The sequence below is a fragment of the Mixophyes fleayi genome, chromosome 3 (assembly GCF_038048845.1).
Source record: "Mixophyes fleayi isolate aMixFle1 chromosome 3, aMixFle1.hap1, whole genome shotgun sequence".
In the NCBI taxonomy this organism is placed as follows: Eukaryota; Metazoa; Chordata; class Amphibia; order Anura; family Limnodynastidae; genus Mixophyes; species Mixophyes fleayi.
In genome coordinates, this window is record NC_134404.1 from 96,285,754 (window position 1) to 96,300,280 (window position 14,527).

Below are 14,527 nucleotides of genomic sequence, written 5' to 3' on the forward strand. Positions count from 1 at the left end.
TCACAGACAATTGCCTACTATTTATAACATTGTTACCTACACTTAATTCTATAGACATATCCTAAGCAGTTATAAACAGTTAAAACACTGTGGTGATAATAGGTCTCCAATAAAGATTACATCAGCAAACATGGTGGGCCTGAATCAGTAACACACGCAAAACAAACATATTGTGCATCTTTTTGAAAATACACAAATTGCTCATACGCACGTCCATATGCAGCGAGAAGCGGATGAAAACTTACGCCTGTTGAAGAATATGGCTCTTGGTAAGCTCTGCTGCAACAGACAATACACTGCAGTATACGTCCAACACACATGTCGAATATGAAATCACAAAGGAACGCACAGAAAAATCTGTTCAATTAATGTCACATTAACAGCCGTTAATGAAAAAACATTAAAAAACATTTTTTTTTCCATTTTGTGCTTCCATAAAATACATTAATGACATCCCAATGTCTACTGCAAGTGACAACACAAAAACATACCTTTGAGATACCCAAAGCTTGAATCAGATGCTGCTGCGTGCACTCGAGTTTGTCTCGCCCTGACTACTCCCAGTTCCCTCTGTTCCACCCCTGAAATCGTAGACTGTAGGGTCCTTCGTGCTCAAGATAAATTGGCCGCTGGTTTGTTTCTGGGCATTAAACAAAAATATGCAAAATACAGCACATATCGGCATTTACGTGCCTTAATGAATCAAATACAGTATGCCTGCTTAAAAAAGAAAAAATATTTTATTAAAAAAAGGAGCACCAAGAAATAACGCTTTTAAGCAATTTTTAAGAGGAAAAAAAATTGTATGGAAGAAGCCACATTTTACCACAGAAGTCCACATACTGTAAAGAGGAATAAAAAAAATAAATAAAAAATAAATGGAGGCACATCTTTTGCCACATGTTAATCATAGTTGATTGTTAAGGTTTATAACTATCATTACCCATCCTTAAAACAATGTTACAGGTAGTTTTTCATCCATCCCACTAACAGTCAGTCACAATATACAGTGCAATTATCGATTATTGACATGGTCTCAGATTTTTCTTTGAACATTGGGCTGAAAGCCTCTGACCAATATCACTGAAATATCTATTGACACTAATATGTTTTGTGACCACTGTATTTATCATCATTGGTATAGTGTCACCATATTATGCAATGTTTTCCATTATGTGTTTACCTCAAATCCCTACTTAATAATTAAAAATCCCGGTATGAAAGTGCAGGGCTGTAACAAGGGCGCAACACCCGCCCACTCTATACCCAATCACCAGCCCCCAGGAACACATTAATGTGGTGTGTACCACGGGGCAGCACAACAGGGCAGTGTCAGAGAGCCAGTGAAACAAGTAAGGAGATTGCTCTGTGCTACCTGATCACTGCAGCGTCATTGACTAGCAAGAACGACGAAAGGCTGCTGTCAGAGCAGCCAGGAGGGGCTGGCGTACAAGCAGGAAGGAGCAAGAAGACCCAGGAAGAAGAAAAGAAGTTGATGACCACTAAGGTAATGAAATTACTGCAGCAGCTGGAGAAAACAGGGCAGAGGGGACTGGAGAGAAGGGGTGGAATTTCTTGCGAGTACATAATACATAAATACTATAAAAATTATAAAATAATAATTAAGCAACATATCCATTAGCAATAATAATCGTAAGCTATAATTTGATTTTGTGGCTGGTGAAATAGGCCTTTGTAGTAATATTGATTTCTATTATTTTAATGCTAAGGTTGGTGAGGAGTGATAAGTCAATTAAATGTGGAGATTATTCATTTAATCTCAGGGGAGTTGAAGAGGGGGGATACGTCTTTATTAAATGAGAGTGCTGCTAATCCAATGTCAGGGCTGTTGGGGGGGGGGGTGTTTATTACAAGCTATTGCGGAATTAGTGGCGCTATATAAATAAATGATGATGATGATGTCCGACCGGTTCTGGGCTATATTGTTAACTCACTGCTTGACTTTCCAGGAGGTGAATAGTAGCTCTTTTCCAAACAGGACACCAACATTCAGCAACTGAGTTAAAAACCACCAGCAGCAGCACCAAGAACATGTGGGAGGGTGCACTTGCATTGGAGAACGGCGTGCTGTTGCTGAGAGGTAGCATCTACTCTCACCAAGATGCGCATGAGGGGGGGGGGGGGGTGAGGGGGTACCAGTTTTCCATCTAGTTACTGCTCTGTGAAAGTAACACCAGCAAAGATGTAGAAGTGTACACACTGAGTTCAGCAATTACTCAGATACCAGCCATCTTAACTTGTACTTGCCCTGATACCTGGCAACTAAACTTAATCACTGTTAAACGCCATATAGTATAAAGATAGTGACAAATCCATTAAAAAGCATTTATTTTAGGTTTTTTAACATGCATACAAATTATTCAGTACAAAAAACATGAAAACCATAAAACCTCCTCCACAATTGGCCAAGATCGCACTACCATTCGCATTTCATGACATATAGAATTATATTTTTATTATAGGTGGCAAATGTTATGGATGTAATAAAATCAAGCAGTCTTCTGGGAAGGGCAGGTATGTTGGGGCTGCATAGCACTTCTGAAGCACTAAGTATGTCACTGTGGAAGTAGGCTCCAACTTGGCATAGCCCCCAAAGCAGCATGACGACCCTGCTTTGAGTGCGTGCCGCTACTCTGTTTGTCCCTATTTACAGGAGGCATATGTTAGGAAATATGCATACTTTCCTGCATGTTTGTTTTTACCTTACTAGACTGCAGCATGCATGTGAAATAATTACAGAGCAGCATGTATCATTTACATGTGTCACCATATAAGTTACTGATTTGATCAGACATACATAATCAGTAAATCTGAGTTGACACGCCAAAGATTTACTCTCTTGAATGTAACTGCACCATTATAGCTGGACAAGTCAGATATGTGCTGCTACCACCACAGCTGTCCATAAACTGTACCCATAGCAGACATGCAAGCAAGCACTGATGTATGGTCACAAAACATTAACCTTATACATATATATATGTATACAGCAACCACAAAAAAACAAGTTTTCACGTCTTGAATTTATTCCAGTAATTTACTAGCAAACTGATTAGACGCTTCATGTGCTGGACAATACCATTTTTGAGCATTTTATTTGTTAAGCTGTTAAGCTGACTGTCCTGTTTCCAAAGGCCTTTTCCTGCCTTCTGTGCCCTGACTTCTGCTTGTAATAGTCTTCTGTAAAATGTCCTGTAAGGACCTGGCTCTTGATGTATGCCGGGAATATGAGCGGCTCTTCCAAGCCCTTCTTTTAGTAGCAACACGTTCAGGCATTCATTGAAGAACCTTCCCTGTAAAAGAATCAAGAAACTTAATATTAATATTTGAGATGCCACATTAAACTTACAGGTATTTGCTGTCCTGTTTAATCAATGACACTTGAATAAAAACTCCTTATATAAAATGTCAACTATCTGTATCACAAATACTGCCAGTTATCCCCTTTTTGGGTTTTCTCCCAATTTCACGCAATGACCATGGCAAATTAGTAGGAGACAGTAAAGACTTCTACATTTTACTTGCCAATGGCAATGCATGCATGGAAAGTTGCATAAACAGCAGACATTCTATTTTAAAGGGGAAATATGACCCATATAACAAACTTAGGAGAGAGGAATTTAGTAACAAAAGTACATTTCTGTATTAGCACATAATAAAATAGACAAATCCATACGAGGGTTACTGATGCAAATAATTAATAATTAATGATAGGCAGTATACAAATGACCCCTATTTTCAACAGTAATCTGGTTCAATGGATTATTAAAAAAAAAGGTATTTTATAGTTTCCCTTTGTAACACTATAAGTATTCTAATAAAAAAAAAAAATTGTACAAAATTAAACATTCCAGATAAGATTAAGAGAATTTACTTTGTTAGTATTACATGTTGTCTGATAGAGCCATTTTGTGATGTGGACATTTGAGTTGCAGCTCCCACAATATTTTAGCATCAGTTCTAGAGTAACAAAGACTGTTATTTAACACATCAAACTCATTTATCAATATTGCCTAATTTCATCCATAATGTTGGCTATACACAGGCCGATTCACTGAGCAATCAAATCTGACTAAACAAATATGGAAGGATCTGACTATATGTTTATTTTTTATTTTTATACATTTACATTTTTTTAGAGATGTATAAAATAATCTCTACATTATTCTAGGGTAATTTAACCCTTTTGTATGTACTTTTTGAATCAAATTAAAGTGAGATTATCAGTTATCGTTTAAAGCATTGTTTCACTTCTCTTCAGCCCAAATAAGTTCTTTTAAAAGTCTCTTAAAAAGTTTTTTGATTTTTATTAAGTGTCAAACTAATTTTAGTTCTGTATTATTACTAGTTTATATATTAAAATGTTGGAACAAGTTCGCAAAGAAATCTCAGACATTTTTAATTAATGTGGGCACCTACACCAATCACCACCGAAACAGCGATATAAATGGACACAGACGAGTGGTAATCAATTATCTTTGAAAAAAATCAGCCTAAAGCAAACGAAATGCGTCAGTGGTTTTGGATTGATACAAGTGCATGCCTGGATAAGCAGACTGCTTTAGAGTAATTAACGCTGGACACTATACATCAATGGACAACATTCTTTAAAAGAGTATACCAGCCCATCTCTACCCTTATAAACAGAAGCACACCAGATTGGGGCCACTAATATTCTTTGGCTGTTGGAACTTAATATGGGGAATAATCTTCCCTAACAGCCTGGACGCCCCCCATCCTGCAGCAGCGAGGTCACGAGCATAAGGGATTCAGTGTGTATATACACGTCACCTCATCTATTACACAGAAGAATTGTGTCTGGATGTGCGATTAGCACCGTTAACATCAGGTGCCACAGGTTCAGGTGAGACTGTCCTATTCAACTGTATACTGCCATCTGCTGGTTGATTATTTTCGCTACTGATATTTTTGGTTGTCTGCGCATGTCCAGGGGGTAAATGTATCATAGTGCGGGTTGTAAAAGTCGCCGGAAATCGGCGAGATGACAGCTTAAATTTAAAGTGGCGCTGCCTTGTAAAGGGAAGTTATTCTTGCCTTGGCTAAATTCACTGTGAGATCGGCCTATTCCGCATATGACCACAAGCAGGAGTGGATTTAGTTTTCCTTTCGGGGAAGGGGAAGACAGGTCATCACAAAGACAGAGAAAAGAGTCAAGTAGTAAAACAATTGAGCTGAACTGGTTGCTTAAAATGGTCTGCGTAAGCTCAAAGCATTATAAACTGAGGGACCTACCGCACAATACAGATATTATAAGACAGCATTCAATCTGCAGCCCTGATCATGGGTTTTCTGTCACCTCATATGCTCCATATTCTTATTTGGGTGGGGTACGAAGGTGCGACTACGAAAATTCCAACAAGAATTACAGAGATGTTAAAATGTAGAATTATGTAATCTCGACACATAAAAAAAGGAGACTTACTGAAATAGTTAAAGAGAACATTTCTGGTTGCCATAAACGCAGACAGCAGAACAAGCCGGCACTGTGATGGTCCTCACTTTAAATGGCGACAGTTACATTGCTGGTATTAAGAGGGCGATGCGAGAACCCGACCCCTGAATAATGTGTAAGCCTTAGTAAAAAATCAAAACCATAACAAAAACATTATACAGAGGCCGGGTACTCGCAGTGCCCCATTAATACCAGCAACGGAACGGTCGCCATTTTAAGTGACGACCTTCACAGTGTCGGTTTGTTCTGCTGCCTGCGTTTATAGCAACCTTGTCGGAAAAGTTCTCTGTTTCAGTAAGTCTCCATTTTTATGTATGAGGATTACAAAATTCTACATTTTAATGTCGCCGTAATTCTTGTCGGAACTTTAGTAGTCGCAGTAATGACTACCACTGTCGTTTTAATGTTTATATTGTGCAGTGTTTCTATTTGCACAATATTTCAGTGTTTGGCTGAATGCCCAGAAAATGGTGCTAATGATATATAGTTTTAAAACCCCAGGAAAATGTATCTATTCATATATGAAAGGGAAAGTAATAAAAATGTGTTTTTCTGATTAGAAGTTCTCATGCTAATTTTGAGGGCTCAAAAAATTTGTCCAAAACCTACAAGTCAGCTGTAGGTTGGGAGCTATTCTGTATTGTGACACCATTGAGTGGTCCTTCATGAAGTGCAAAATGCCCGCTGTGCAGTGCTAAACCAGGGTTGGATACGCTGTGCATCTCAATCAGTGTAGTTCACTTAGATTTCTGCCTAAGAACAAAGGTTTGCAGCGGACGATGAAGGTGTTTGCCTAACTTTTCACCTCAGTCTGTGTAAAGTTCTGTTCCTTTGCAGAGTTTCTTGTTAAGCATGTTTTGTGGAGCAGTGCAGCAACGAGATTTCATATTGTGGAGTGAGTATATTGAAATAAGAGAATGGGGTGGCCGGTTGCATTTTATTTAGAGGTGTTCTGCACTGTGTGATCTTCCGATAGGCTCCTATACTTTTACTAGCACCCACTTTGTGCCTTCATATTGCACCATCCCTGCTTACCTGCCTCCTTGCAGGAATGGACACCTTCTCTCCTGATGGTCGCGTCTCATTGCCTAGCAACGAGATGCAAGAGCTGGCCTTTCCTCTGATGGCGGTCAGCATCTGTGTGCATTCACGCCCATTGCTAGGCAATGGGATGCGCATTTGCCCGGCGTGTTGGCAGCAGTGACATTACTGACTGCCCTATCCAACACCTAGAAAAGGAGGAAAAGGAGGACTCTGGCAGCATGTGGCTGGCAGGGCATTCGGTCACGTCCTGCCCCAACACCTGCCTTGCTACTTCCCTGTCTCCTGGTTCTGACTCTACTCAACTATCCCTTTGGTTCCTTTTTTGGCTACTTTATTCTGGTTCTGACCCAGCTTACTAGACTATTTTTGGATTCTGATTTGGACCCAGACTCATACCCGTTACTGACCCGGCTTGTTCTCTACTGTCTTCACCATTCACCTCACTAGCAACTGACATCAAGGGCCGCAACCTGCAGGCTCCTTGCAGCCGAGTCCATACTCCCCTGCGGGGGTTCATGGTAAAAACCAGGGGTGTTAGACTCTGCTCCTCCTTGCTCAGTATTGCCAACTGCTGGTAGGTAACCATCTAAAATCTTTGTGATTTGTGACAATATTCTAGCAGAAAGCTCCACGCAACCGAGAAGGCATCTATTCCATTTGTTTATAGTTGTGATGAGAATAGAACTGCATTACCAATTTGAGGAACTGATGATGTTTGATCTTTGGGCTTAGCCACCACCAGAATGACTCTAGTGGCTATTGAATGCAGTTTTTATTCATTGTAATCTTTTGGTTGTGGACAAAAATATAGAAGTACAACCTCCTTATTAATGTGGAGCACAGACATTCAGAAAAGCCTTTTTTATTGACATTGCATTCTGATCTCCTCAACACAAGAATATCATTCAGAAAAGGCCAAATCTCTGTCTCACTCTCACGAGATCTTCTCAGTAAGGAGTTTACTGATCGCCAAGGAAGGACCTGCAGTGACAGGCTCAGCAGCATTGATCGGGCCAGGGGGCGCCCCCACACCTATCAATAATGCTGCGGAGCACTTTCAAGGGCCCCCTGGATGCCGGAGGCCCCTGGGCTGTAGTCCAGTTAGACCTCGGGTTAATCCGGCCCTGAAGAGAGGTGAGACAGGTGATGCGTTTGAAGTTTGCTGTATTTCTGTAGCATTCAGATATATGTGTGTGTGTGTGGAAGAAGTGAGGGGGACCTGGATTAGACGATATATCACCAGCTAATAGAAGCAGGGAGGAAGAAAGATAGGAAAGAGGATTGTAATGTGTGTGTCCTTTTAGTTTCTGACGACAGGGTGAGGCTGTTATAACTACTGAATTTAAATAGGACAACATTTCGTGAGTGTTAACTAGAGGTGAGTTACGTAATGAAGGGGCAATGTGGAAGAGGTGTGTGTGTGATGATATAGTCTTAAATTCAATGCCATGAAAGGAGAGGAAGAAAAATAATTTGACAAACATTGGGATTTATGAGTAACATAGCTAAAAATTAGGTAATTAATATAATTATGTCCTGTGAATTAGAATTACAATGTCCTGTGTATTCAGAGAAGTAGTGCAGAGTGAGGCTGCAGTAGATATAGTTTATTCCTGGATGTCTGGATAACATGGAGTAATGATGTGGGGAGCCATGTGGGGGAGTGGGTGGAAGTGTTGAATGGAGTGTAATAAGGCACAGGTGATGTAGTAGCTGAGTTCTTGCAGAGTCATGAGAGAGGAGAGTGGTTCAAACGCTGTTTCATTTCTACATACTTGTGTTGGCAGACAAAGCCTTGAGAAGAATTGAAAGTACAGTGATGAGATAGAGGACTGAAACAGCTGTAGCATGGGTAGGGAGTGGCTGAGTAAGTAGTACAGAAGGCCGATTAAACAGAGGGCATGTTTCAGGGAAAATAAACTGACAGATAAAACAAACTTTCATGAGGTGAGAAGAAAATAAGATCAGAGTCCAAAACAGCCTTCATGTTGTGTAAAGATTGTAGCCAGGGAGAGATGAAAACATCAGGGGTAGATTATGTATCCATTTAAGTTTTGGGGACTCTTATACCGCTTTCATACTGCCGCCCCGGCAATATCCCGGGTTTTTCAAGTCGGGTTTTTGCCGGGGCTCGGAGCGTCCCAGCTCAGAAACACCATTCATACTGCACCTCGGACCCGGGACCTGGCAATTTGTGGGAGTCATCACCAGAGCACTTTTCATTGGCTGAAAAATGGTGATGTCATTGAAAGGTTACTGTTTTTTTGACGCATAAAGATGATGCAAAAGTGGGTGGTGATTGTTTACCACATTACTTTTCATCATGGCCGACGACTCACTTTTGTGTAGCCCAGAGTTCATGTTTACTAGTGTGTTTTTGCTGTTTTATGCAGCAAATGAGAGTTTGCTGCAGCTGCTGACACTGTGCACTCTTGCACAGTCCCAGTTCAGGAGGAGGAAGGCGAAGTTTATGGCACAACAGAAGAAAACTCGGTGTCTGTATATGCGCAGGAGGAGAGCTTTTCTCAGGGCCAGCATTGCCTCAATTTTGAGATTCAGTGCTGCCAGTAACCGAACCATGCGTGCCAGAGACCGTAGCCACGGAGAAGCTTTCTGGTCTACTGTGGAAGCGTTTGAGGAACAGCAGTGGATGCAACACTTCAGAATGTCACGTGGGACATTTAACTATGTGCTGGACCTTATTACCCCAGCACTTTCCAGGAAGGCAACTAACTTTGGGAAACCTATTCCACCATGTAGGCGCCTTTCTATTGTGTTGTGGTGGTATGCTACCCCTGGAGAATACCGAACAATCTCCTGCTTGTTTGGAGTGGGGATATCCACGGTGTGCACTCTAGTGCATGAAGTCACCACGGCATTGCTGGAAGCCCTGCATCATCGCTTCATCTCCTTACCGCAAGGTCAGCGCCTGGATGATACAATTGCAGGATTCCTGAAGCGTGGGTTTCCACAGTGTGCTGGAGCCATAGACGGGACACACATCCCCATCATTGCCCCCACAGACAACCATGCGGATTACTACAACCGCAAAGGCTGGCATTCCATCATTCTGCAGGCTGTGGTTGACCACAACTATTGGTAAGCATTTTTTATGTGTTTTTTTATGTGACTGTGCCATGTGTAATGCGTATTGTAAAACATTGCTATATGTATTTTTTTATGTCAGTTTCACAGATGTTTTCATCGGCTGGCCTGGACGTTCCCATGACGCCAGAGTTCTAGCAAATTCAGACCTTTACCAAATTGCTGAGGAAAGACAAGATGGCTGGCTGTTTCCTAGAGAGGTAAATATAGGTGTAATGTTGTATGATGTTTTTGTAATTGAAGCTTATATACTATTGTTTGCTATCAATATTGTATGTATTTACTGCCCCTTTTTATATTTAAGGAATTTAGACTGTAAGCTCCAATGGGGCAGGGACTGATGTGAATGAGTTCTCTGTACAGCGCTGCGGAATTAGTGGCGCTATATAAATAAATGAAGATGATGAGGATATAGATGTACCACTTGCAAAATGCATTTTTTTAACCATATAGTACCAAGTGTACTGCGTTATGTGACCAATATTTTTAACATGGTGACGTGAAACTGCATGTTTTTATTTACAGAAATCTACGTTTGTTGATGGTGTGGAGATACCGGTACACATCATTGGGGATGCTGCTTACCATTTGAGGCGCTGGCTGATGAAGGGGTTCACTCAGCAACATCACCTGTCTCAGGAACAGATCCGGTTTACACATACCCTCAGCTCGGCTCGGATGGTGGTGGAAAATGCCTTTGGGTGCTTGAAAGGACGTTGGCGCTGTCTATTGAAGCGCATTGACATTGACACCAAGCTTGTGCCCCACGTGGTTGCTGCTTGCTGTATTTTACATAACATTTGCGAAATACAAAAAGAGCAATTTCTACCCGAGTGGAATGTGCAGGAATCTGAAATGCCAGTGCTGTCAGAGGACTCCAGTACTTTTGAAGGTGAGCGCACCAATACCTCTGCTGAACTTATTAGGACCACCCTCACTGCCAATTTGACCTCACTTGTTTGAATGTACCACACAAATGTAAAAGTAAAAAAAAAATGTTTATTTCACATATTGTATTTTGTTTTGTACATATTTCCTCATATGTCTCTTCACAAAAATATAAAATGACAATACAAAAGTGCTTACTTGCATGTATAAAAATAAATAAATATATACACAAGTAGTAAACAGAAGACACAAATGTGCCCAAACAGTAAGTGCAAATTTGCTTTTCACGTAATATGTGAAGCTAACGGCGTGTTTCCAGATCACACGTAACATACATGATAACAATTAACTGTTAAACATTTTTCCATAAAACATGATTATTACAATTGCCGATATTGTGACATTTCTGGTTGTGGAGTGGTTTGGTTACCAGGTGGGTATTCTATGTTGGGGTTACCCATAGGTTGAGCATGTTGTGTATTCTGTACCGGGTTTGGAGGGTTATTGTTGCCTAACATGGGTTGCCCCCGCTGGTACATAGGATAATGTCTATCATAATAGTAAGGACTTGGAGGAGGTGCCTGCACCCGTGAGAGGAGTCTGTCCATGAATCCCATCATACAGTCACGATTTTCGCGTAACACGCGTTCCTGAATGTTCATGATTTGCATGAGGAAAGAGTCCTGGAGATCCCGCTCATTGTCCATGAAACGCTGCAGTTGTGTATTCTCGTGTTCCCTCATGGTGCTGTCCATCTCCCGCAGTTGATCCATCATGACAGTTGTCATTGTTTTAGTTGCTTGCTCCATTTTGTTGGGCCTTTTGCGTTTTTTTAGGAACGTTGTAAACTGTACGTAGAAAAAAAACACAGTAAAACATACATTAGAATATATAATGTGGCAGAACAAAAAAGCAGTGTTGTAAGCTGATATGTGCTTGAGGCCTCCTCCCTCTTGCCCAGTAGTTTTGCACTGCAACATATGCGTGTTAATGTTTTAACACTTTGGAGTGTATTATATTTGTCTTTTGGGCGTTTTGTTGATATAGTTCTCTTTTTTAAGTTATGTAGATATATTGGTATTTGGTTTGCATTTATGTTGATATAGTTCTCTGTTTTTGGCAGTTATGTTTATACAGTTATTTTTTTTTTTTGCCAATTATGTAGATATATTGGTATGTATATATAGTTGGTTATTATGTGAGATTAAACATACTTACTGTTGGAGCGTAAACTGGGACCTGGCGTAAACTTTGACACTGGCACTGGTTCTGGCTGCGTTTCTTGCGAAGTATCTGTAACGACTTGCGCTGCAGGGAATGGCTGTGAATCTTTCAGTTCGTCCCAAGAAATGTTGGTGTCATCTGTTGTGGCAGAGCACTCCAGTTTTGGGGTGTCTTCTATAGAATCTTCTATTATTACCGTTGCGACCTCGCTTGTCTGTGTGCTCTCTGGTGGTGTTGGTATAGCCGCATCCACATTGCTAGAAGGTGACAGTGCAATTGAATTTGTCAGAGGAGAGTGTCCAAAGACCATATTGCACTGGTCATAAAAGGGCCAGACCATTCTTGCAGCGCCACTTTTGTGCCTGTTGTGGTCATGGACTTTAGTGTACTGCTTCCTCAGGGACTTTAATTTGTTCAGCACTTGTTGCTGTGTCCTCTTTATGCCACGTTGTGTGAGTATTTTGGCGATGTTGTAGTACACTGTGGCATCCTTCACAGTCCCAGTCACTTGCCTTCGAATTTATTCCTCCCCTCTGACATTCAGCAGCTCACGCACCTCTTCCTCCATCCAGTGTGTCATAATTGCTGTTAATACACACTTTTTCAGTGAAATAAAAGCAATTTTTTCCAACAAACTCCGATTCTGCTTCAGCTTGATCTGCACTCCACCATCCACCATTTCTCCTAAACTCCTTCTCGAATCTTCCACGGGCTCCCACCGATCATCCTCCAGAGACAGGCAGACAGCCAATCAGCTTGTTTTCTGTGCAACCCGGGTTGAAAAACCCGGGTTGCACTATTCATAGTGCAGGCAACCCGGGTCCGACCCGGGAATTACCCCTCGATAAATCCCGGGTTTTTAGACTTGTACCATTCATACTGCACAAAGACCCGGGTCGTTTGAGCTCGCCCCGGCAAAAACCCGGGATTTTGGTGCAGTATGAATGGGGTATTATCCACTTGTGATCTTTCTATAAAAATCATTTCATTTACTATCTGATGTACAGGGAAAACTCTACCTTTTAACTATGGCCTTCAAAAAGGGATTTTTAAGGTCTCTGTGGAAGCCTGTTCCTGATCTAGTCATATAGATCTGTAAGTCTTCTAAACTTTCTGCATGATCCAGATGAAACACCCTAGCAGACTCCAAATTTCCTCAGATTCTCTACTGGAAGAATCTTCCAAATTGACTGTGCAATCACATTCTTATGGCACACAAGTCCTACAAACCTATGCTGGGACCTTGCTCTCCTTAACTCTTATGTTGCATACAAACATTTAGTTACAAAAGCCTCTTTCATCAAAGTTATAAGTTTCTTATACTCTTCTGGTGTCCGATTCCTTCCCTTGGGCTGTGGAACTGGATATCATTCATTACAGGCTTTTCACAGACTCCTCACATTCAATTGCCGTCCTTCTCTACAGGTTGTGCAAAAGTACTGAAGAGACCTAAAGTTCCGGACTTAATAAAATAACACGCAGCTCCCCCATCTTAAGACTGACCTAGTGCGGGGGGACGCTCAGAATAGCTCCGTGCTAATCAGCCTGGTACTCTATCTTTGTGCACTGCGACCTATGACCTTTCTGCACACATGCACATCCTGCCACATACAAAGAAAAAAAAAATACTCACAATACCAGCCCTACTTATTTTATAGTTACGAAAAGAGATGAGGAGGAGCTACTTTATAAACAGGCCAGGGTTTTTTTTATTTTAAAGTTTTATTTAAATATAGTGTTTAGGTTTTCAAATACAATACATAAGGCAGTAACAATTACCAGAGATCACAATTGTAATAGTCATTTAAATAGGTAAACAAACCTGCAGGTAAACATAACTATTTGGTGTAACATAAAAAAAAAAAAAAAACATCATCAGATGCTGGTATCTGGTAGTGGTACTGAACATAATGGGGCAGTGTATTGTGGATGGGAACAGGATGGGGAAGAGAAAACATTAAGGGGGAGAAGTTAAAGAGTATTTGAGGCCAGACCAGTAAAATCGTAGAACGGGGTCAATGACTGCTAAGGTGCATGGTGCTTAACAGTCACCAACGCACTGCTGATTCCATTGCTGAAGAGTTCCAAACTTCCACTGGCATTAATGTAAGCACAAAAACTGTGCAGTGGGAGCTTAATGTAATGGGTTTCCATGGCCAAGCAGCTGCATGCAAGCCTCACATCACCAAGACCAATACCAAGCGTAGGATGGAGTGGTGTAACACACAGACACTGGACTGCAGAGTAGTGGAGAAGTGTTATGTGGAGTGACGAGTCATGCTTCTGTTTGACAGTCAGATGGACGAGTCTGGGTTTGGCGAATGCTGGAAGAACGTTACCTACCTGAATGCATTATGCCAATTGTGAATTTTGGTGAAGGAAGGACAATGGTATAGGGCTGTTTTTCAGGGTTGGGGTTAGGCCCCTTATCTCCAATAAAGGGCAATCTTAATGCTTCAGCATACCAAGTCCTTGCTATGTTTCTAACTTGGTGCCAACAGTTTGGGGAAGGCCCTTTTCTATTCCAACATGACTGTGCCCCAGAGCACAAAGCAAGGACTACAAAAACATGGCTTGACTGGCCCGCACAGAGCCCTGAACTCAACTCCATCAAATGCTTTTTGGATGAACTAGAACGGAGAATGTGAGCCAGGCCTTCTCATCCAACATCAGTGCCTGACCTTATAAATGCTCTACAGAATGAATGAGCACAAATTCCCACAGAAACACTCCAACATCTTGTGGAAAGCCTGTCACTCACCGGACTGTGGG

General features: G+C 41.3%; 1 protein-coding gene across 1 annotated transcript in view; it reads right to left on the reverse strand.

The window, feature by feature from the left end:
• Positions 1-2,332: 2,332 nt before the first annotated feature.
• C3H3orf33 (chromosome 3 C3orf33 homolog) overlaps positions 2,333-14,527 on the reverse strand; it is a 32,922-nt gene continuing 20,727 nt past the window's right edge. The window contains exon 5 of the mRNA XM_075202028.1: positions 2,333-3,314. Within this exon, the coding sequence (XP_075058129.1) occupies positions 3,033-3,314 (282 nt within the window). The 3' untranslated portion in view covers positions 2,333-3,032. The remainder of the gene's footprint in view (positions 3,315-14,527) is intronic.